We start from the raw sequence: 22,116 nt of genomic DNA, 5'->3' as shown, positions 1-22,116 counted from the left end.
GTCCTTAGAGGACACATTTGGAGATGCTGGTTGTGTAGGAGGAAAGAAAGCTCGGGCCGGCGTGGTGGTGGGGTGAGCTCGCCTGCAAGGCCCGTCTGCCTTGTGCACAGATAGGTGGGCAGGGCACAGGGTGTGCCGGGCTCTGGCCTCCTGGGGACATTTGTCTGCAGAGAGAGGAGGGGGGAGGATGCCCACTGCCCTGGAGCCCCTGCAGTGGGGGCCCTGGGGGGGGCAGGGAGGGGGCCAGGGCTGGGGCCTGACAGACAGTAGAGCCTGTGGGAAGGGGGCTGAGGGTGTTAACTGAGGAAGCTCTGTTCCCAGGGGCTGGGTGTGCCCGGGCATGTGTGTGTGCGCATGTGTGCACGCGTGCGAGTGGACAGGCGTGGACACTGGCACCCTGCAGGGGAGGAAGCAGAAGGAAGGGCGGGTGGAGGCGTGGCCCGTGCTAGCCGCGCTTCCTTTCGAGGCTCAGCGATCTTCCCCTGCGCCGCGCGGTGCCCACGGCAAGCCTGCGGCAAAGCGGGTGCTGTGTGGTGAGCGCGCACCGCCTGCCCTGTGGGCACTGGCCAGGCCTCCGGGCACTGGCGGGGCGGAGGCGGGTGTTCTGGTGAGAAGCTGACCAGGTGGGGCCTGGCGGAGTCCCCAGAGGCCGGGGTGTCAGGAGGACCATGCTGGGCGTCAGGTCTGGAGGCGTGCCCAGCGCCAGGAGTGTCCAACACCTGGTTAAATCACACGCACAAGATTGTGTTCCTTTAACGCCCGTGCACGGCGTCCGTGGGGAACAACACAGAAAGACAGCCAGACAGAGGTTGCCTCTCACTCCTGCTCTGCCCCGAGACCCTGGCTCGCTGGCTTTCTAGAACATTGTTTTTCAACCCTTTCTCATTGTCATTATTGACACACCCCTTCCCCAAGGAGAAGCCAGCACCACAAATATATTGCACACCTGGCCTTGCACAGCATGAGTGATAGATGATAGGTATTAATAGGTACTGGCTATTAACACATAATAAGCAGTACCCAAGATTGTATTTGCTTGCCCCCTTCCTAGAGCCAGTTTTGCCCCCATTTTATTCTGGGGTGGCTCTGTGTCTTTGTGTCCTGAAAGGCAGATGCAGACACAGGCCCTTGTATGTAACAGAGAAATACCCCATTCAACAAAGCGAACCCCCTCTTCCTTGTAAAGAGGCTCTGCGATGCGTGTGCATTTGGAGATTTCTTGCCTTCCACTTTAATTCTGGACTCTCCAACTTTTTTAACACCCGTTTTTGTTGGCTTTTTACCCTTGCAGAGAATAAAAGAGACGCTCTAGTCTGGAGAAACGATGAAGCCAGGCATCTGGGCCTTCCCCGCTGCATTTCTGACACCTCTTTAGTTTTTTACTGACATGGGGTCTGGTCAAGGGGCGACTGTAAAGAGAGGGCCGGGCCTGTTTTGCCCATTGGATCGGCCACAGCCTGTGGGGACGGTGCCTTAGGGGTGGGGTGCCTCTTCTGCTCCTCAGCCATGAATCCTGCCACTTGGCACGTCTGGGGATGGCATCTCTGTCCTCCTTTTAAACTGCTATGAAGCCGCATCTCCGCTGGGCCGTTAGAGCGCAGGCCTCCCTGGCTCTTCCACAGTGTGTGTGTGTGGGGGGGGGGCTGGGTGTCATGGCCGCAGGGCCGGGCATTGCACAGAGCAGTGAAGGGCCGTGCAGCGGGAGAGGGCAGCAGGGAGGCTCGTGCCATCACTCCCCCAAGCTCCAGACAAAGCGATGCCCTGCGGCTTACGCCTAAGCCTAGGCCGTGGAGGGCGTAGCAGTTCTGTGGATTTCTGGAAGTTCATGGTATCCTTTGAGTTCTCAGCTTTGTTGGATGCCTAAAAAAGAATGGGAAATGAATGAAAGCACCTTCCCATTCTCTTCCGGATGGACAGCTTGGGGAAGGGCAGCCAGCTAGTGCTCTGGGGGCTGCTTGGCCCACGCACATTGGTTTGTATATCATTATTCTTTCATTTAGATGCCAACGTTTGAAGCATCAGGGGATTGCATGTAAACACACAGATTGCTCGCTCTCCTTAGAAAATCCAAACGTAGCTGGGCATCAGTGGCTCACACCTGTAATCCTAGCTACTCAGGAGGCTGAGATCTGAGGATCGCAGTTCAAAGACAGCCCTGGCAGGAAAGTCTGCGAAACTCTTATCTCCAATAAACCACTCAGAAAACCAGAAGTGGTGCTGTGGCTTAAGTGGTAGAGTGCGCACCTTGAGCTGAAAAGCTGAGGGACAGCGCCCAGGCCCAGAATCCAAGCCCCACGACCACTACCACCACCACCACCAACAAAACAAGTGCCTGGCACCTTGGGCCCCACATTCTGCAGCGATCTGGAGTCACAGCCAAGGCAGACCCAGAGTAGAGACCCCTTCCTCTGGACAGAGAACACGTGGCCCCGTAGACCACTGGCCCTCTTGCCCTGAGATGGTAGCTCATCAGTCGGTTTTTGTTCGCGTGTGCCAGTGCCAGGCTTGAACTCATTGCTCAAGGCTAGTGCTCTACCCCTTGAGCCACAACTCCACTTTTGGCTTTTAGGTAGTTAATTGGAGACGAGTCACATAGACTTTTCTGCCCAGGCTGGCTTTGAACCATGTGCTTAGATCTCAGTCTCCCTAGTGGCTGGGGTTATACGTGTGCGCTTCTGGGTGTGTTATCACTTAGCTGTCCTGTTCCCCTTGGGCTTGGCTGGCCTGGGTGAAGTTCCTGTTAGGGAATGGGTCGGGCTGCCCAAACGTTCGCTCTTCCTGCCTGCCTTCCTCTGCCCCTCGTGGCTGTGGAGGGTTTTTTTTGTTTTGTTTTGTTTTTTTTTTGTGGTCCAGTGGTGGAGCCTGAACTCTGGGCCTGGGCACTGTCCCTCAGCTCTTAAGCTCAAGGATAGTGCTTTACCACTTGAGCCACAGCGCCACTTCTGGCTTTTTTCTTTGTGCTTATGTGGTGCTGAGGAATCGAACCCAGGGCCTCATGCATGCAAGGCAAGCACTCTACCACCGAGCCACCTTCCCAGCCCCAGCGGAGGGTTTTAAATTGGAGTAAGATTCCGCCAACTTTACTGAAAACATCCCATCTGTAAAAGGAGATAGCAAAATGAAACTCACTGAAGCTGTTGAATAACAGGGGAAAGGGGATGGGATCATGAGTCAGCAGCCAGGGCCCAAGTGTGACTGAGGTGCTGTAGATTCCTGTGTGAAATACCACAGGGAAGCCCCAGAGGACAGTTAGCACATGCTGAAACAGATGAGTGACAGGGATGCAAAACAGGTCCTGCGAGGGTGTAGGAGGCAGGCGTGGTCCAGTGCTTGATGTACGTATGAAGATGGAACAGCGCCGCTTGCTGAGGGAGGTCTGGGAAGGGGGAGGGGCCGAGGGAGAGACCGATCAAGGTACATCGTGTGCATGGATGGACATGTCTGATGAAACCCCCGATGCTAACAATGTAAAGACTGGGGGGTGGGGAGCAGACAGAGAATACAGAATCTCTGGAAGCCTATAGGGACACAGTGTACCCCAGCCCTTAACATCAACTAGCATGGGCTGGTGGAGGTCTGATTTATCTCCACTTCTCCCCACCCCCAACATGGGACCAGCTGGGAGCAGTTCCTAAGCACCGTATCCATTCACGACTCTAAGTGAGTCTCCCAAAGAAAGCAGGCACCTGAGGTCCCGAAACCGCCCACAGGCATGTTTCCACGCCTCACGAGTCCGGGGAGTTTCTGCGCTTGGCTTTGTGATGTCGCGAAGAAGCGTGAGGATTCTGCCCAGACGGGTGGCTGCTCGGGGTCTCAGTCCGCTCAGGTTCCCCGTCTAGGTTAAATAGTAAAAGGGTTTGAACGCAAAGCCTTGCCCTTGTGTGGCAGGTGCTCTGCTATTTGAGCTATACCTCAGTCCCCATCCCCATCCTCCCCCATCCTCCCCCATCCAGTGAGCGCCTCGTGCTGACTGTATGCCATCCCACATAGACCTGACCCTCCCATCTGCGCTGCCCATACTGCTGGGATGAAAGGGTCACACTACACACCAAGGTCCTAACTGGTTGAGGTGAAGTCTTCTCGTGAACTTCTTGCCTGGGTTGGCCTTCGAAGCATGATGCTCCAGATTTCTACCTCCCAAATCGTAGAATTATAGCCGTGAGCCACCTCAGCCCATAGCAAACCTCTGTTGTTGTTATTATCACTAGCAGTACTTAATCATTTGCTTGTTGAAAGGAACTTGATCATTGCTCCTGAGCGATGTCTCTGAGCCTGGTTTTTGCTGCTTATGCCCCCACCATGAGCTGTCACCGGTCGGTCCTCTCTCCTCTGAGTCCTGTTTGATGGTGGTCAGCTGGGAAGGTGTAACTGATTCAGGTGCAGCTGATGGCTTCGTAGGGGGCCATGCCCCTGTCAGGAGGTACGTGCCATCAGTGGTCTCTCTTTGTGACAATAAGGACCCCAGTGATTTATGGGTGCACTGACTGCTCATCCTGCTTCCTCCGTGAGCTGGGAAACTTCAGTACAAGGGAGCCCTCCCTGTACCCACAATGGCAGGATTCATATAGGGAGAGCGGCATGAATGCCCAATTCTTCCCTTTTATTTGCCATTTTTAAAAATAATGAGTTGGTTCATTAACATCCCCTGTGGTGGTCAGTTTGGGTTGTTTGTGGGACTTAGGGGTTTTTTTGATAGCATGGCCGTAAGCGTAAGTGATGCCTTAAGAATCAAATGCGCTTTTTTGAGCAGTGCCTTTGTCCTTATCACTTGATGGCTGTGAGTAATGGCTTCCTCTCCTTTCTTCCTCTGGCTCAGCAGTGGGCTGGCATGGGGCAGGACCCGGGGGACCCCGCCCTCCTCTCGTGTGTGCAGGGAGATCTCGCGTGCTGGCTGGCAGAGCCCTTCCGGTCCTTGGGCCTGCTGGCATCCGTTAGGTGTGACCTCACAGCAGCTCGAGTTGGCAGCTCGGGAAGGTTATGTGCCGACTTGGGTTCCAGGCCCCAGAAACTGACACCCAAAGAAGACAAGACAGATGGTTCTCCTCCCATAGAACAGGACAGGCACCCACAGTTCCTGACTGGTAGCTGGCACCATGGGGCCAGGAACCCAGGCTCATCTGTCTTACCTAAGTACCATCCTTAGGGTGACATCTTTGGCTACATTATCCCAAATGGTTCCCAGATGGAAGAAGAGGGTGGGAGGAGGAGTTGTACTCCCTCTTCTAATGGCATAACCCATAATTCCCTTGGCTAATACCTCATTGGCTAGAGCATTGTCATCTGTCCACGCTGAGTCTCAGGAGTTGATGGGAAATGTAGTTGTTTAATATTTGCATCACCCTGTCCTATGCACAGTGATCACCAGTCAGCACAGTAGTCAGAAAGAGTGGACCAGCGTCTCTGCGCTTCGTAGCCTCTCATGTTTTCAAGCATTTCTTCATCCAGTGCTCAAGTATTGATTGAAGGCTTCCTGTGTACTAAGTACCATTTTGTGGCCAAAAGATGTAGCCGGGAGCACAAATGGTAGACGAACCCACCTCGTCACGTCAGCAGCAGTGAGTACTAAGAAGAAAACGAAGGCAGAACGAGGAAAGAGGACTTCAGTGTCCCTAATCCAGGGCAACGCTACTCGTTAGGCTCAATCTTGGCATTCTAAAACCTTTCTTCATATCCTTTGGCCTGAGACGAGTGCTCTGGCTTGGCATGTGACATTGGCGATTAGATGGCTCTGGGCTTGGGGACCGCCCTGTGTGCCACAGGGAATTCAGGTGCGGCTCAGGCATCTCCTACCCCTCCCAGCCAGGCCAGGACAACCGAAGATGTCCAGTGCACGTGCAGCCACTGAGCTGGGCAGAGGCTGCTTACTGGGGAGCCTCAGGAGTCGGGGTCTCACCCCCCTCCTCTGCTCCTTCATGCCATAGGGGGACATCTTCTGGGGAAGATGTCACGGAGCGGCTCCTGTTAAAGGAAGCCTGGCTCCGAGCCTCTCCCTTGCTCTTAGTACTGGGGGTGGCGTGTGTGAAAAGCCATATCGCATGCCTACGGACACCTGAAGCTGCGCCTGCCAGCTGACTGCGGAAGGAACTGCCCAGCGCCGCCTTCCTGCTTAGCGGGTCCTTCCCCTCCCCCTCCCCCCCCCCCCGCTTCCCTTCCCCTCCCCCTCCCCCCTTCCCTTCCCCTTCTCCCCTTCCCCCCCCCCCCCCCGCTTCCCTTCCCCTTCTCCCCTTCCCCCGCTTCCCTTCCCCTTCTCTCCTTCCCCGCTTCCCTTCCCCTTCTCCCCTTCCCTTTTTTTCCCCTCCTTCCACTCCCTTTACCACACTTTCTGTGTGCAGTACAGAGTACGGACCCTGTGATGGATTTTGTGTCAGGTACTAGGACATAGCAGGGACCCCCCGCCCCCGGGTGCGTGGGGGAGCTGCTCCCTGGGACACAGCCCACCCCTGTCATGGAACTGAGTGTGGGTGTCACACACAGCGTGTTAGAGATGCAGGTTCTGGGCTCCACCCAGACCTGCTGGAGTGGACAGGCCACCGGGCGTCCTGCGTGGGGGGCCTTTGTCCCCCACACAGCTCGGTGATCTGCACGTCTCCCCTTCCGGCCTGAGTGGGTGAAGCGCTTGCAAGCAGCGTGGGGAGGCGAGAGCGAGCCAGGCTTTAAGTGTTCAGGCCCGCGCCTCTCTGGGACATCCTTCCTTCCCTGCAGCCTGGATCTGCCCTGATGTCAGTGGCTGGTGCCCGCTGTGGCCTCTTCCCGGTCCTCGCTGGGTCTGGCTCCCTAGGTCACTTGGTGTGTCTAGAGCAGTAGTAGTTGTTACTCAGTGACAGGTCCTGCGTACTCAGGCAGGGCTCGGCGGCGGGGCACCGGCCTGCTCTGCTGCCCGCTCCCCGAGTCAGCCATCAGCCTCTGTAGATGGCACGGGACGGCGGAGCTGCCTCTGATGGCCGTGTTTCTAGTGCATCTAGGGACCGTGGACATTGCCAGTGTGGAGTTTCTGCAGGGTTTTTTTCCTTCCAAAGCCTGCTCAAGGCTGTCTTTATGACAGACGTGTGGGAACCGAGTCGGCTCCCTGTGTCCCGGTCCTGTGGACCGCGATGACACAGCCTGCAGCCCTGCCTCCTGCTCCAGGCCGGCGGCCGCAGGGCCTCAGCCACGGACCCACGGGAGAGCTGCTCTTCCTGGGCCTCAGCCTCCCACTTCCCGCTGTGGTATCGTCACGGGCAGTTTCTCTCCTGGCCTGCAAAGTGGGCTCAGGACACAGAGGGTCATCAGTGGGGGGCCCAAATCTCCCCCTTCACAGTGGGCCTTGTGGAAAGGGAGCTGGCGGGGGGGGGGGGGGAGGGAGTGGGCCCTGGCACGCATGTGACCCAGAGTGCAGGGGCCGCGCCCCAGCCTCTGACCACGTGGCCCGCACCGCTGCTCCCCTGGGCGCCGCCTCTGAGGCCCGCAGCTCCCTGTTGCCAGCATTCGTCCCCCAGCTCTTCCTGGTGCTCCCCTGGGGTTGCACACTGCACAAGAAGTCTGGAAGCGCCTCTGCCCTCCACTGATGTCCGCTCAGGCCTGACAGCGCTCCTTCAGGGTTTCACTCAGCTCCCGGAGCCCCTGAGAAGCCGGCCTGAATGCGGGGATTCTGGTCCAGTCCAGCCAACCAGGAGGCTTCCTTCACATAGCCATTCCTTCTCGCTGAGTTTGCTGAGCACCTGTTCTGTGCCTGGCAGTGCCCTGGGTGTGGGGGATGGGGCAGAGGCCCCTGCCTTTGTGAGCCTCTCATAGCCACCAGGGGCTGGTGTCCACATGCCACCTGCTTCAAGGCCCAGGGCCCTTGTGACCCAGGCCGTGCCGGTCCCTTCCCAAAGGTTAGGACCTCTCCGTGCCCATGGGGCGTGCTCCGATCTAACCAGACAGCCTGGGCCTGCATGGATCGATCCTGTGCGCTGCACTCAACTTGGCCACCTGCTGCCAGGCTTTCCCGGCAGCATTGCTTGGCCAGTCCACAGGTGCCAGTTCGGCTTGGAGCAGGAAATGGACAAAGAGGACACTGGGATTAGGCCCCAGGAAGGTGGGCCGGGGCGCCATGTCACTGTGGGGGGAGGGGAAGGCACTGCAGGTGCCCAGCTGCAGACAGACCCGCCCTCCCCACCTGCTCGCGACTTAGCTCCAGCAAGTTAGCACCTTGGCCTCTTACTCGAAACTAGAGTCATAGAAGTGCTACATTTACTCATCCCGAGAACTGGGGACGGTTTGGGACAAAGCTCGGTGAAGCGTTTTTCCTGTCAGCCCCAGCTCCTTGCTCAGAAAGCGCTGCCCGGGGGCTTCCGGGGCCTCTGGCTCCTGGGGTGACTCAGCGGCGGCAGCCAGGGCTCGCGGGGAAGGGGGCAGGGTAGAAGCGCTGAGCGCAGGCTGACCTGGACGCAAGCAGCCCCCAAGGTGAAAGTGGTTTGCAGGAAGAGGGCGGGCTGACGTGAAACCAGTTCAGTGTGTTAAACCACGCAGCCTCCATACCTCAGGCCAACACGCAGCGCTGATGAGAGCAGAAATGGCGGTTGGCACTTGCGGCTGCTTTTTTCTGTTAGCTCTGCATCCAGCCCATCACACAGATGAGAGCACTGAGGCCCGGGGACTCAGCTGGTTGTGAGTTAGACACCGAATGCCCGCTGGGGCCCCGGCGCTGCTGGATGCATCAGAGCTCACCATTCACAGAGGCTCAGGAACGTCCCGCAAAGGGATCCCAACCGCGTCCCCAGGCCCTGCGTGTGTGTCTGCAGCTCGGCGCTGTCTGCCCTTCCCAGGAGCACAGTGACTGCACTGAGATGGCGGGAGGAACCCGAGGCATGAGAGTCCAGTCAGGAGCAGAGGAAGACTCGGGTGCAGGGACCGAACGGGTTGTGGTGTGCAGTCAGACCACAGGAAGGCGAGGTGGCGGCGACATGGGCTGCGGAAGGCTGGCCGAGTGACCCTGGACAAGTCACGTGACCCAGCCACCCTGATGGCAGATGACCAGGGCCATGCCAGAGCAAAGTGCTTTGGAGGGTTGTAGCAGTCAGCTTAGGCTGGGTAACAAAATGCCCTGAACTAGATCTGGGGACTTAGAAGCCATGGTTATTTCTCATGTTTTGGAGGCTGGCTGGCAGCCCAAGTTCAAGGCGCTGGCCTGGGCAGGGTCCGCAGAGGACATGCTGCCTGTCTTACAGATGGCCACCTCCTTATTGTGTCTGCACATGAGACAGCACTTAGGGTCTCTTCCAAGAGTGCTGTCTTACCGGGACCCCCACCTGCATGGACACCGGACTCCTTGTCATCGGCAGGCCCTGTCTCTGGCTTTGGGAGGGATAGCGTGCAGCCCCGCACACACAGTCCAGGGCTGCTGCAGGGCAGAGGGCTGCGGGGATGAGCCTGGAGTCCAGGCTCTGTCCTGGGCACTGTGGCGCGCTGAGCTGCCAGGACCAGCCGGGCCAGCGGCTCTCACTAGGAGACACTGAGGGCAGGTGTGAGCCTGGACGGCGTCTCCGGGCCGCCGGTGGCTCTGCCGGCGAGTCTGGAAGGTGAGAGGCAGCGGCGTGGCTGAAGTATCTGGTGGGACCTAAGTCTACAGCGCCCTCACAGACAAGCAGGAATTGGGAGCGGGTGGTGGTGAGGCCACCGTGCCAGCCCGGGGCACGGGAAGTCTAAGGGCGTGCCTCTGTGGGTGTCCTGTGAGGGGGGCCGTACGGGGAGCAGGACATGGCACATGAGTAAAGATAAAGAATGATCTAGAAGGTGGATTTCTGGTAGGGTGAGGCTGGGCCGGAAGAGTGAAAAACTGTCTTTGGAGGCAAGTGCTCATGAAAGCAGGCTGACGGTCGCCTGGCCACTGCCCCCAGGAGTCCACCTGCTTCTCCACCTAGAGGTCGGAGGGCCTCCCCTCCCCCAGCCGATACCCAAGGAATTAAGTCCCTCCCCCGGGAGGAAGGGCTTCCTTGACCACTGGGGTTTATGGTCATCTGTGGTCGAGGCCGCTCTGTAGTTTGCACGGCCAGACCTCCGCCTCTCAGACGGCTGCGTGCTTCCCGTGGCCTGTGTTGGAGGTGGCGCTGTGGGCACGCTGCAGCGCTGGCACGGGGGTCACACGTCCAGGTCAGCCCCATGAGCCGCCCAAGGCGGGAGAGACTGGGCCTGGCTGCTGAGGCCTGGGCCGGGCCTCTCACGTGGGGTCCTCTCTCCAGGCTGAGAGTTGAAGGACACTTGTCAGAAAGCTGGTGACAGGGAAGGCCTGGGTGGGCCCGGAGCACCCCAGCCCAGGCCTCCCACACCCACGGGCTCCGCCTCACATCACCTCTCGCAGGGCGGGTGGGTCTGCCTCTGTTGACCTTGTGTTTTTGTTCCTGCCAAGGGTTGACAAGCCAACCCCCCCCATCCCCCACCCCGAGGGCTCCCGAGCCCAGGGACTGGGGACAGTGTGGGGGCACGCAGGCTGCGCCAGGTGGTAGAGGTGGAGTGTCACTGTGGGCCTCAAGCTGCAGCCTTGGAGGAGACCCAAAATGGGGCAGTGAGCCTCAGACCAGCGCTGCGCCCGCCCTGGATTTGGGAGAATTTGCAGACGGCCCTGGGGCCGGGCTTGAGCCTCTCTCCATCTCTGCCGTAGCAACTGCCCATGACGCACCGACCAGTGGAACTGTGTGTGTGTGTGTGTGTGTGTGTGTGTGTGTGTGTGTGTGTGTGTGTGTGTGTGTGTGTGTGTGTGTGTGTGTGTGTGTGTGTGTGTGTGTGTGTGTGTGTGTGTACTGAGGCTAGAACTCAGAGCCCCGGTGCTGTTCCTGAGCTTTTTTTGCTCTACCACTCAAGCCACAGCTGCACTTGTAGCTTTTTGGTGGTTCATTGGAGATAAGACTCTTACTGACTTTTCTGCCCTGGTTGGCTTTGAACCTCAATCCCCAGCCTCCTGAGTAGCTGGGATTACAGGCCTGAGCCTCTGGGCCCCTCTGCCCTCCTGTGTTTGTTTTGTGTTGTGCTTTGGGTGCGAGGTTCGGCTGCTGGGCAGGGCGCTTCCCCCCAGCCACGCCCCCAGACCTTCAGCTTTGAGTCTCGCTCTCAGCTAGGGTCTCACACTGACTCTGCCGCGATCCTCCTCCTTCTGCCTCCTGGGTAACTGAGATTCCAAAGTGTGGCCCTGCACCCCAGCCCATGGCTGTTTAGACACGTGCGCAGACGCGTGCGTGCGCACACTGTAGTTCCAGAAACTTCTGAAGTTAGTCTGCATTTTATCAGTGCTCCCAAGACCTCTTGAGAACCTTCCACACTTGGGGATCCCTACCCAGAGAGTTGGAGCCGCATCTGGTTCCCACTTGGTGCTGAGGGCCTGTTCCCAGACAGCCCCCCTCTCCTCCCGCAGTAGCGGCCTAGGAGTGGGCTCCCTGGAGCCCACAGAGAGGCAGCGCCCGCAGCCGCGTGCACAGGCGTGCGTGGCGGTGCTGGTCAGGTTCTGAGTTGGGTTGGGAGAAGCTCTTGGTTGGGCCCCGGGTCTGTCCCCACCAGGAGCAAGGGGTGCAACTCTGCACCCTGACAGGAAGCTGCGTGCTCACTGCCACAGGAAGCCAGCCATGTGTGCGTGGGGCCTGCGTCCTCCTGGATTGGAGCTGCTCCCTGCGGGGCGGCCTGGGCCTGGGGTGCCGCCTCAGGACACAGAGTGTGCACCGAGGTCACGGCCCCCAGGCAGCACCCCAGGGCTGGCTCTTTCTTGGGGAGCCCTGTGCTCTGGCAGAGGCCCCCCAGGCCCCGGGGGTGGGGGACTGGCCGCGTTGGGGCGGTCGTGGAGGGTGGATGGATTCGGGAGCCACAGGATGTGGGGATGCGGCCAGGCGGCCCTGGGAGGTGGGGATCCACTTAATTCCACGGAAACAAGCAGAGCAGGCCGGGTAGGAGAGCCGGTCCCTCCCCCCCTTGCCCCACCTCCTGAGCCCGGAGTTTGGGGTGCTGGTCTGGGCCACGGCATGGCTGCCGTCAGCAGGGGGGGCATCTTACAGCCTCTGCTCTGTGTTTGGAACAAGCCAGTCTGCAGCAGAGCATGGGGCCGGAGGGCAGCGAGGGGGTGCTGACCCCACAGGGGTGGGGCCACATGCGCCCCGGGGCTGGGCTGACAGCTGGGGTCCCCATTGCAGAAGAGGGTGGGCAGGCATCCCCGGACTCCCAGAGCCCTGCAGAACTGCTAGAAAGATCTCCTGATGGCATGTTCTCCCCACCCCCCCAAAGGTGAGGCTTAGGGGTGCTCTCTAGTCTCCTTGAAAGATACTCTAGTTTACTGACGGCACTAACAACGGTCCGTCCCTTCCTGGAAGAGACAGAAACAGCACATTCCTCTTCCTGGGCAGCACTGGGACTTGACCTCAGCCCTGTCACTTCCAGGGCGGGCACTTTGCTTAGCTGATTTCACACGTCCTGCTGCAGCTGCAGCTGCGGTGACAGACACAGGCCACCAGGCTTGGCTTTTTCTGTCCTTAAGGGAGCTCATGAACAGTTTTGCCCAGGCTGACCTCCAACTGCAGTCCTCTCCATCTCAGCCTCCCATGTAGCTAAGATTACAGGGATGAGCCGCCGTGCCTGGCTGGGACTCTGGCCTTACAGCATAGCCCTTATAGCACAGGTCAGTGGAGAAGAGGACTTGGGAAGAAACAGGCACAATGCAGGGAGAGAGCTTTCTGCCACCATTTAAAATGGAGACAGGATGACAGGAGGATTTCTGGCACAACGACTCGGGCCTCTTCTTCTCAGGGGATTTGTTGCTCTAACTCCATAGAGGCTACAGGAGAAGTAATTTTGTTATCATGAAAATGGGAAAACAGCATGTAGCCTGAGGAGCCGAGGGCCACCACCCTTGCTGGGCGCTGGTGGCTCATGCCTATCATCCCAGCTACTCAGGAGGCTGAGATCTGGGGATCTCGGTTCAAAGCCAGCCCGGGCAAGGAAACTCCATGAGGCTCTTTATCTCCAATGAACCACCAAAAGGCCAGAAGTAGAGCTGTGGCTCAAGCAGTAGAGCACTAGCCTTGAACAAAAAAAAAATCTCTGGGGCAGTGGCCAGTCCCTGAATTCACAGCCCTGGGCCAGTACAGGGAAAGGAGGCATGCCCTCTGGCCTCAGAGACCCCCAGTTCTCTGCCCCGCATCTTGGGGACCCCTAGTCCGCTCACTGGGTTGTCTGGCTTCCATGTTAAGGTGCTCCAGCACGGGGGTGCAGAGCGCACCAAGGTGCCGTGTGGCGAGCGTGGAGGGGTAGCGGCCCCAGGAGTTGGGAGAACAGCAGAACAGCTCAACGGTGATTTTCTTCTTCTCAAAACTGGTTTTGCACGTCTTTTTCAGAGCTGATAGACACACACCTTAGCTGGATACAAAACATATTATGAAACAGAAAGACTGTGATCTTTGATCCATGCAATCAAAGTGAAAGGTAATCGATATCTTCTGCTTCTCCTTTGTCTGCTGCCTGTGAGTTTGCTTGCCCTCAGCTTACTTCCAGGAACAGGAGTCCGTCCAGCCTGCAGGCCAGCCTCACAGACCCGGGCCCCTCTCAGGGCCTGGCTCCCCATCCCCCAACCCCCGCCTCCCTGCCGGGCATTTCTGGGGCCGTCTGTGGGGCTGAGCCCCAGGTTTGGGGGTGGGTGAGCCTGGGGATTTGCATGCTAATCTGGGGGCCCCATCACTCCACTCCAGCACTGGCCTGCAGGAGCCAATGCAGGGACGCCTCCCCCAGCCCTCGTGGTTTTGGTTTTGGATGGTGCTCTGGGTAGCTGGCCCCATGGCGGCTGTCTTGAGTTGGGGGAGGGGTGCCCCTGGACTTGGGGTCTCTTGCATTGTACTTCTGATAGTGTCGATTGGCTCCTTGCTTTCTGGATTTGTGTTGAGACTGGTTTTCCCACAATGCTTCGCTGTGTTGATTGACATGGGCCACGGGATGGGTGCAGAAGTCAAAGGCTGAAGCTGACTGGCCACGGGAGCATCTTGTGCTCTTGTGGGAAAAGGTCCAGGTGGGACCTTCCTGGGCCTTAGTTTCTTAGACGCTGATGCTGTTCTAGAACGTTCTCCACATCCTAATCAGAGCATCCTAGCCTCCCAGTGTCCAGCACAGAGGGAATCCTGGCCAGCCAGCGTTGGTGTGGGGTCTGGGACCACTGCCTTGCTGTGTCCCTCAGTCAGCGAGGCCAGGCCCCGAGGCCCTTGGCTGATGGACACGGAAAGGCCTGGTAATAATGTGGCGTTCAGTGCCCCAGCTCAGCAGGGCCGTGCAGCGGAAGCATGCCCCGCCACCCACCCCCCAGGATGCAGCCACACTCCCCATGTGCGGAGGACCCATTCTGGGGCTCACACTCACACAGCGGGCCTTGGCCTGGTACTCGCCTGCCCTGCCCGAGGGTCCAGAGGCGCACGGCAGGAGTCATAGGTGCCCCTGAAATACCTGGGCTGGGTGGGGGAGGGGAGGTCCCCCCCCCCCCCCCCCCCGCAGCCAGTGCTGTGCTGACCCAGCCTGTCAGGTCTACAGGCCCGGGCCTGCCACAGGACAGCTGACTTTTTCTGCAGAATCTGTGAGGTCAGGTCCAGCTGGCTCTTCTGGAAAGTTCTTTCCCTGTGGTCCCAAGTACCCAGAAAACGGAAGTTTCTTACCAAGTAAAAGCAGAGCCTGAGAGATCAGATAATGTTTTGGGAGATGTGAGCAGAAGTCACAGGAAGCCCCCTCAGGCTCCTCAGCCCTCCCGCGGCCTCCTGTCAGGGGAGGGGCTGAGGCCGGGCCTTGCCGGGCCTCCACAGGAGATCCCCTCCAGCAGTCAGAACAGAAAGAGACGGAAGGGCATCGTCAGACATCACCTTGTCCAGGCCCAACTCTGGGGGCCCTGGGAGTGGGTTTGGCGGGACGGGGGTCCCTAAGCCGCTCTAGGCACTCCGATACTGTGGTTTGGCCTAGAATGCAGCCCCGGCCCCCATTCCCGCCCCGGTTGGAAGACTCTCCTGCTGGCCCTGGGCTCTGGCGGGCAGCCACAGAAAACAGGTGAGGCTTGGGAAAGAAGGCCGGCCCCTACTGTCACCGCAGAGGCTGCGTGGCCTTCTCCCGGCCACGAGCAGGAGGTCGTGAGGGTACCGGGGCCCCAGAAGCAAGCTGGTCAATCACAGAACATGAGGCTCAACACAGTGGGCACTGGGTTCAAATTCCCATTCTCCTTTGCTAGTGACAAGAGTAGTCTGCCTCTGCTTCCTGGCTGTCACAGGAGCGTGGTAACTAGATGGTTGTCAGGTGGAGAAATGAGATATCCTCAGTCCAGCTCAGGGCTCAGACCTGCAGCAAGAATGTCACCAGGGACCATCCCGCTGTCACTCAAGCAGCAGGAAGCCCTGCTGATGGTGCAAGGCCCTGAGGCAGCCCCTGCGGGGTGCACGGTGCGGAGCCCCACGCGGCCGGTGCACCTGAGGGCCCTGCGCTGGCTTCTGGGGGCGGTGAGGGCAGGATTAGGTGGTGCTGGAGGGGTGGCAGGAAGGACACTCAGACAGGGGACATGAGGTCCCTGCTGTGGGGGTCCAGTCGCTGGTGGAGGACGGACGGCCGCTGGCTCCAAGCTCTCACTGGGTTCGTGGCCCACATTGCACGTCTGACTCACACTTGATGGCCGCGCCGGCTCCCACAGTGGTCTAAGCAAGGCCAGGGCTCTCTGAATGTTTCCCCTGTGAGGGGCAGAGGGGTGTCTACAGGACATTAGCCTGGGAAGGGGGCTGCACGGGGCGGGGGGGGTGTCTACAGGACATTAGCCTGGGAAGGGGGGTTCACAGGTCCCAAAGGGGCTCTGGGGGGAGGTGCAGAGCAGCCACTGCACTGCAGGACACAGGGGAGAAGCGGGGGGAGGTGACCGGGCCAGCACCCTGGGGCATCGTGAGCTGTGGAGCCCGGGGCCACCCCCCTCCCCGTTCCCTGCGTGGGGTCTGAACCTCAGGGTGTCACAATGGTGAGACATTCCCGGAAGGTTCCAGGTGGCTCGGCAGGCGAGGTCTCCCTCGGTGCCCACAGCCCTGCCCACGGGCTATTTTAGGAAGCCAGGGCTGTAGGAAACGGGAGGCCTTCCGAATCCCGGCTCTGAAAAGCTGGGCAGAGCCCCTCTCACCTCCCCCTGCCAGGGCAGGGTGGGGGCGGGGCGGGCCGGGGCCGATTTCTCCATTCAGCTTCCTGCTAGGGCTCCAGGTAGCCTGCTGGTTGGTGCCCAGTGTGCTGGTGAGCGGAATGGCGGGGTTCACACCCCGGGTTCCCTGCAGAGAGCCCCATCTACCCCGGTAGGGTCTTGGGTGTTGGTTCTGCGCCTGTGCTGACGTCCAGGCTCCCTATGGACCCACTCCTAAAACCCAGGCAGCCCCAGTTCTCCACTAGCGTAATCCCGTGCGAGCTCCGCCCCAGCCCCAGGACGGCAGCCATGTACAATGGGGAAACAGAGGCAGGGGACAGCCACGACACTAAAGCTCCACAGCAAGGGACCCTCCCTCTCCCTTCCCCTCCCCCCCAGCATGCATTGGGCATGCGCCTGGTGTGCAAAGCCCCGGGGGTGCTGGGGCCTGTTAGTCACTCAGCGCTGCAGCTGTACAATCGTACGCACCATGCACGAGTCCCAGGCCACGTCCGTGAGCTTCCTTCCCACCCAGCAGCCTCCACATGGGCCTAGAAGGAAATGGAGGTGTGGGGAGGTCGGGCACACAGCCGCCGGTGAGGGACTGAGTGTTAGATTTCATAGCTTGCTCTTGAAGGCTACCTGTCACGGGTGTCCAGACCCGTCCGGCATGAGCAGGGGTGGGGCTGGGCAGCAGCGTCGGCCCTCGGGCGCTCACGGCTGGCTTCCCACCACCAGGACTTCAAGATGTGGGAGCAGGTCAGCGTCAGAACCAGGAAAGGGCGGGGGACCTGGTGTGGGGGACGCCAGGGGGTCTTGTGCCACCCCAGCACAGGACAGGCATTCAGACCCTGCCGAGACTGGCCGGCTGGAGCTGAGGGCATCCAGGCAGCGCGGAGCCTGCGCACCACACACAGGAGCGCAGCCCAGGGCCTCCCTGCCCGCCCGGAACAGCCCGTGCATAACCAGAGCCGGCGGGCTACCAGAGGCCAGGCCAGGCTGGCGGGGGGTCTGCGGCTCCTGCCCAGCTGCTCTTACCAGCTGAGGGGGGTAGGCCCCGCCCACCACACCGGCCACTTCGCATCTCCCTGGCTAGGCTGAAAGTGTGGGTCAGCTCGTAGAGCAAGGGCCGAGCCCTGAGTTCAAACCCTAGTGCTGCCGAAAAGAAAACCAAAAAGGAAGGGAGGGAGGGGAATGGTTGCTCACGGGAGTGGCTGGTCCACACTGCGCTCCCGCTGGCTTCCCACGCGTCCCTGTAGTGTTGCAGGCACCTGTGGGTGTCAGGTACATTCTGGATGTACTAATCGCTTCTGAAAGTCTGGCAGACACAAAACGAAAAAGACAGAGCAGAGAGCTACCCCAGACCCACCCAGCTGGGCCACAAAGAGCAGAAAAAGCAGTGGGGCGATTCTCAGGAGCAGACTGCAGTGCTGCGCCTGGGTCTAGAAAAAAAGGAACTTAAAATAGTTCTGGCGTATGGGGCTGGGAAGGTGGCTCAGTGGTAGAGCGCTTGCCTTTCATGCCTGAGGCCCTGGGTTCAATGCCTCAACACCACAGACACAGAAAAAGCCAGAAGTGGCACTGTGGCTCAAGTGGTAGAGCGCTTGCCTTGAGCTGAAGAGCTGAGGAACAGCGCCCAGGCCCAGAGTTCAGGCCCCACGACCGACCCCCGACCCACCCCCCCCCAAAAAAAAGATAGTTCTGGTGTTACAAATTCTCAGATGTGAAAGCCTGATCAAGGTTCTAGACCACTCACCTGGGATGTGGTTTTGCTGTCCAATTACCCCTCTTAATCTCTCTCTCTTTTCATTTTTAGTTAATGAAATTATCAGGAAAGAGTTTTCAGGACCTCCCACCAGAAATCAGACGTAGAGCAGCCATCACACAAGACCAGACGCCTTGGACCCCGGCCCCTCCCTGTCCTCGCTCCTGCGTCCCTCTCTGCTGGAGGCCACACCTGGACCCGGGTGTGGTCAGCCCGCGTGGGGCCGCGCCCCTCACACCGCACGGCCCCTCCTCCACTGAGCGCCCTGGGTGGTGCATGACCATCTGTCCGGCGGCAAGTGCCTGCGGCCCGAAGCCGTCCTCAGAGCCACCGGATGAGGCCTGCACGGGAGACGGAGGGGACAGCCGCGGGCTCTGGCGGGACAGCACGCCCCTCCCCGTGCGTTGGTCCAGGCCACAGAGATGGCGCCTGCCCCCTTTGGAGGATGAGGGCCTCACCTGCAGGCAGCCTCGGGACCCTCCCCTCCCCACGCCCGCCGTGCAGCCCCCCTCCACCACAGCTGGCCACAGTGAACGCTCCTTTCCCGGTGTTCTGCCTTCTCCAGACAAAGAGCCGCTGTCCCCACCTCTCGGCGTTCAGTTAGGTTATCTCTTCTCATTTTCCCTCCGCTTCAAAGAGCCCGCCAGGGAGGCTGGCGATGGCGCCCTCTCGGCCGCCTCCCTGTTCCCTGCGGCCTGCTGCTGCAGCTCACGCAGCATGAGGCTTGGGGAGCTTCCTGCGACTCCTCCCCGCCAAGGCCCCTCCAGGTAGGAAGGAACACAGGGGCATCGGAGGTTGAGACCGGTGGCCAAAGGGCTAGCGCAGCCAAAGTCCAAGCAAAAGGAGGCGTCGTTGCAATCACCCAAGGGCTTCTGGGAGCGGATGCCCACCAGGATCTTCCCTGGAAGAGCTTTCACCCAAGTGCCTTAAGCTCTGCCTGATCCCGTGGCTCCAGGCAGCCTCAGCCGCCCCCTTCCCCGGCCTCCACAGCCCCCTCTGCTGGCACAGCGTGGCACTGCATGCATGGCAGATGAGGTTTCACACATGGACACGCTTCTGTGTGCATTTATTGCAGACAGGGTGAACCAGAGGTGCGTTTTCAGCCCTGCAGCCGTTTACGTCCCTCATCACCAAGAGCACTGTGGAGATGATGTCCTGTGCGCCTCACTAAGGCTGTGCGCAGTGGATTCTTGGCCAGCAGCCTAAGCAGAAAGCCACGGCCACCAAATGCCACCACCAAGAGAAACCTGCCTTCATTCGTACCTCGCATGTATTCCCTCTCAGGAGAAAGGCCTTCCTCACCCAGGCTGGACCCCGTGGAGTAAGATTCTCCTTTGGGCATACAGCAGGTCAGCAGGAAGCTAGGTACTAGTGCAGAGTTCTCCACGCTCAGTACCTCCTCCTCCACAAGCCCTTGCTCCGCCAGCAGCTTTACCCACAACTCTCTCTCCAGCAAAGCAGCCGCCTTGGGGAGGGAGCGGGAGGATCTCCCGCAGGACTTTCCTCACTGGCCCCAGCACAGGGCCATCTTTTGCTCATGAGGGAACGTGGCCTTTCCTCAGTTACCTGAATGTTTTCCTAAGTGCCTTTCTGATACCATAGCAAAGCAGTCCAGCCTCCTTGTCCGCGGGGTGCACAGGGTTCGTGCGTTCTGTCTGCCTCCTAACCATGCTGGGACTGTCTGTGTGCACACGTGTGTGTAACGCACACTAAGCCTCTCCATTTCTCTCCTACACTGTCACAGCTGGATAGTGTCAGAAACCCTTCCATAAACAGCAATACCAAATAACACAGGAAAGAAACGGCATTCATTAAGACACAGAAACCAGCAAGCCAAAGTGTGTCAGACACAGACGGCTACTAAGGACATTTTCTCAGCAGGAAGTTTTGCCAAGAGTAATCCCTTATGGAGTATTTCCAGGGTGGGGACGCGCAGTGGGGTCCTGTCGGTGAAGGAGAAGCAAGGAGCCCGGTGGGTTGAGAATGGGGCGTGGCACACGCGTGTGCGCGTGCCTGAGGAGATAAGGCTGCCTGCGCTTTGTCCATGGAATGGAGATCTGGAACGGACTGAACTGCTGTGATGCTGGACAGAGTATAACGTACAGGTTTTTCAGTCTTCCTGCGTCATGCGCATGTGCTGCTGCTTGACGATGTATTTATATATACACACAGCAGTCCAGATAGCTAGTACGCTGTTAAATTTTATTTTCTTACCTGTATTTTTATGCGTTTCATCTGCCCTCCACCTATGGCATCCCGTTGTTGGAATTAGAAAATATTTATAAATGGCCAGAAATCTTTTTTAAGGATCTTTTTACATATATGCTTTTCTTTTCAGAGAAATGATATATTCTTGAAGTTTTTTTGTTGTTGTTGTTCATAATGCCAGAAAATCCCCCCCCCCAAATGCCCCAGCTCCGAGGCTGCCCGGCCCGGGACTGTCGGAGCCGCTGCGGCCGAGGAGGCCCGGGCGGGGCTTCGTGGGAAAAGAACTCATCTTCGTGGCTTTCCAGCCCCGCGCCTGGCTTCTGCCACTGAGGAGAGCGGGTGGAACTGAAGGACCTCGTAGGTGATTTTGATGTGAGATGAGGAGAGCGTGGAAACACATTCCGAGTGGGTGTGTGTGGGAGCCTTCGCGCAGGCTCGGGGAGGCGCCGGGCCGGTGGGCGCGCGGGAGCCGCGGGCGGCGCCGCTCGGCCGCACAGGCTCCTCGGGCTCTCCGGGCTCTCCGGGGAGCCGGGAGGCTCCGCTGGGGCCTGGTGCGCTCACACAGGCGGCCGGAGCCGGAGCCGGAGCCGGAGCGCCCCCGTCCCGGGCAGTCGGGAAGCTGACGTGTTCCGGCTGTCACTTGGAACTGTTTTCACACCACAAGCACTTCCTGTCGTCCCGCATGGGGAAGCCTGACCCTAACAATCGCATGGACGGGGCGCGGTTCTGACACGCCGGGGGAACCAGCCCTGTGGGCCCGGCACGTCTCGGCAGGACGGGGCGTCCGTGCGCGTGCGCACAGAGCAGCCAGCGGAACCCAGGGCTTTTCCTTCAGTCCAGCCAAGTGCTGGCAGAAAGCAGCGCTGCAAACACCAGCCCGCTCCGCCTCGCTGCTGGCTCCGGTTACAGCCAGCATGGCTGTCCTCATACAGTTTGTTCCAGAACAATCTCTGGCAACCGGTGTGGAGGTGCTTCCCTGAGCAGGCCCCCGCTAAGCCACACTGGGGCACAGGGAGCAAAGGGTCTCCACGCAGCTGCAGGCAGACGGGGCCGCCCCCGCCCGCCCCCCGCGGTGGGTTCAGGGTTTGAGTGGGGTGGGTGGGTGCAGGCATGCGGTTTCCATGACAACAGGTATGCCCAGCATCCTGACTGGCCTGAGCAGATGTGGCCAGCATGGCGCCCGCCTTGCCGGAGGCCGCACGCACCTGCAGCCTGCGAGGGGAGAGGAAGCCGGGCTGAGGCTTACACTACAGGTAGTCCCGCGTGGGGACGAAGGAGGGCTGGAGCTGTGGGAAATCTCGACTGTTAAGGACTCTGGATCCGTCACATTCCTATGCAAAGCGTTGTTCCTCTCCCGTTGACTGTAGTTTATTTTTGCTATATGTAAAGTATTTTTATACAGCTTGTATTCTGACACTTCAGCAATAAACCTTGGAAAGCAACCGCTACCTGGGTGTGTCTGCCTTGCTCTAGCTGCGGGGCTGGCGCTTGGGGTTCACGCAGCAGGGGCGTTTTCTGGGCGTGTGTCCTGTGCTCCTTCGCCTGGAAGTCAGGTACCGTCCCTTCCACGCAGGACCTGTTCAGAGCCGGGAGGTCAGGCTGCTTCGGTGAGGTGCCGACTGAGCACCCCTGAAAACACTAGGCCTCGTCCAGCATCGGGGACACCTGTGGGGTGCTGCTTGGGAACCATTGAATGCCACCGGGCACAGCTTGAGGAGGGTGTGCTCACACTGCATGTGCCAGTGACAGGGGGGTACCCGGAGCTCCACTCCCCATTCCCAGGAACCTCCCTCCCCTCCCCCAGCCTAGGCTGCCCTCCCCACCCAGCGCCCCCCCCGAATCTGAAGCATCATGCTGGCCTGTGCCCTCACCTTGGATGACAGGATAGCCCCTTGGCTCCCCCCCACCACAATCCACACACAAGCCAGGCTGAGCTTAAAGACAACGCACATCCGAGCATGCCAGAGCCGAGCATGCGCGGGCCCTCCAAGTGCGGCCTTTAGTTGGCATTTAGAAAGATCCTTGTTCCAGGCCTTCC

The 22,116-nt window shown here is 59.4% G+C and overlaps 1 protein-coding gene across 2 annotated transcripts in view; it reads left to right on the top strand.

Moving 5' to 3' along the window:
* The window catches only part of Nfatc2 (nuclear factor of activated T cells 2), a 76,839-nt gene extending 55,323 nt beyond the window's left edge, over positions 1 to 21,516 (top strand). The window contains exons 10-11 of one of the 2 annotated variants that reach the window (XM_069990009.1): positions 13,329 to 13,416; positions 17,922 to 21,516. In XM_069990009.1, the coding sequence (XP_069846110.1) occupies positions 13,329 to 13,372 (44 nt within the window). In that variant the 3' untranslated portion in view covers positions 13,373 to 13,416; positions 17,922 to 21,516. The remainder of the gene's footprint in view (positions 1 to 13,328; positions 13,417 to 17,921) is intronic. The other variant, XM_069990008.1, reaches the window with a different exon arrangement.
* The last annotated feature ends 600 nt before the right edge of the window (positions 21,517 to 22,116 follow it).

This window comes from Dipodomys merriami, unplaced genomic scaffold, assembly GCF_024711535.1.
Source record: "Dipodomys merriami isolate MVZ:Mamm:240054 unplaced genomic scaffold, mDipMer1.0.p SCAF_39, whole genome shotgun sequence".
NCBI lineage: Eukaryota > Metazoa > Chordata > Mammalia > Rodentia > Heteromyidae > Dipodomys > Dipodomys merriami.
This window is presented reverse-complemented; position numbering and strand designations above follow the sequence as displayed.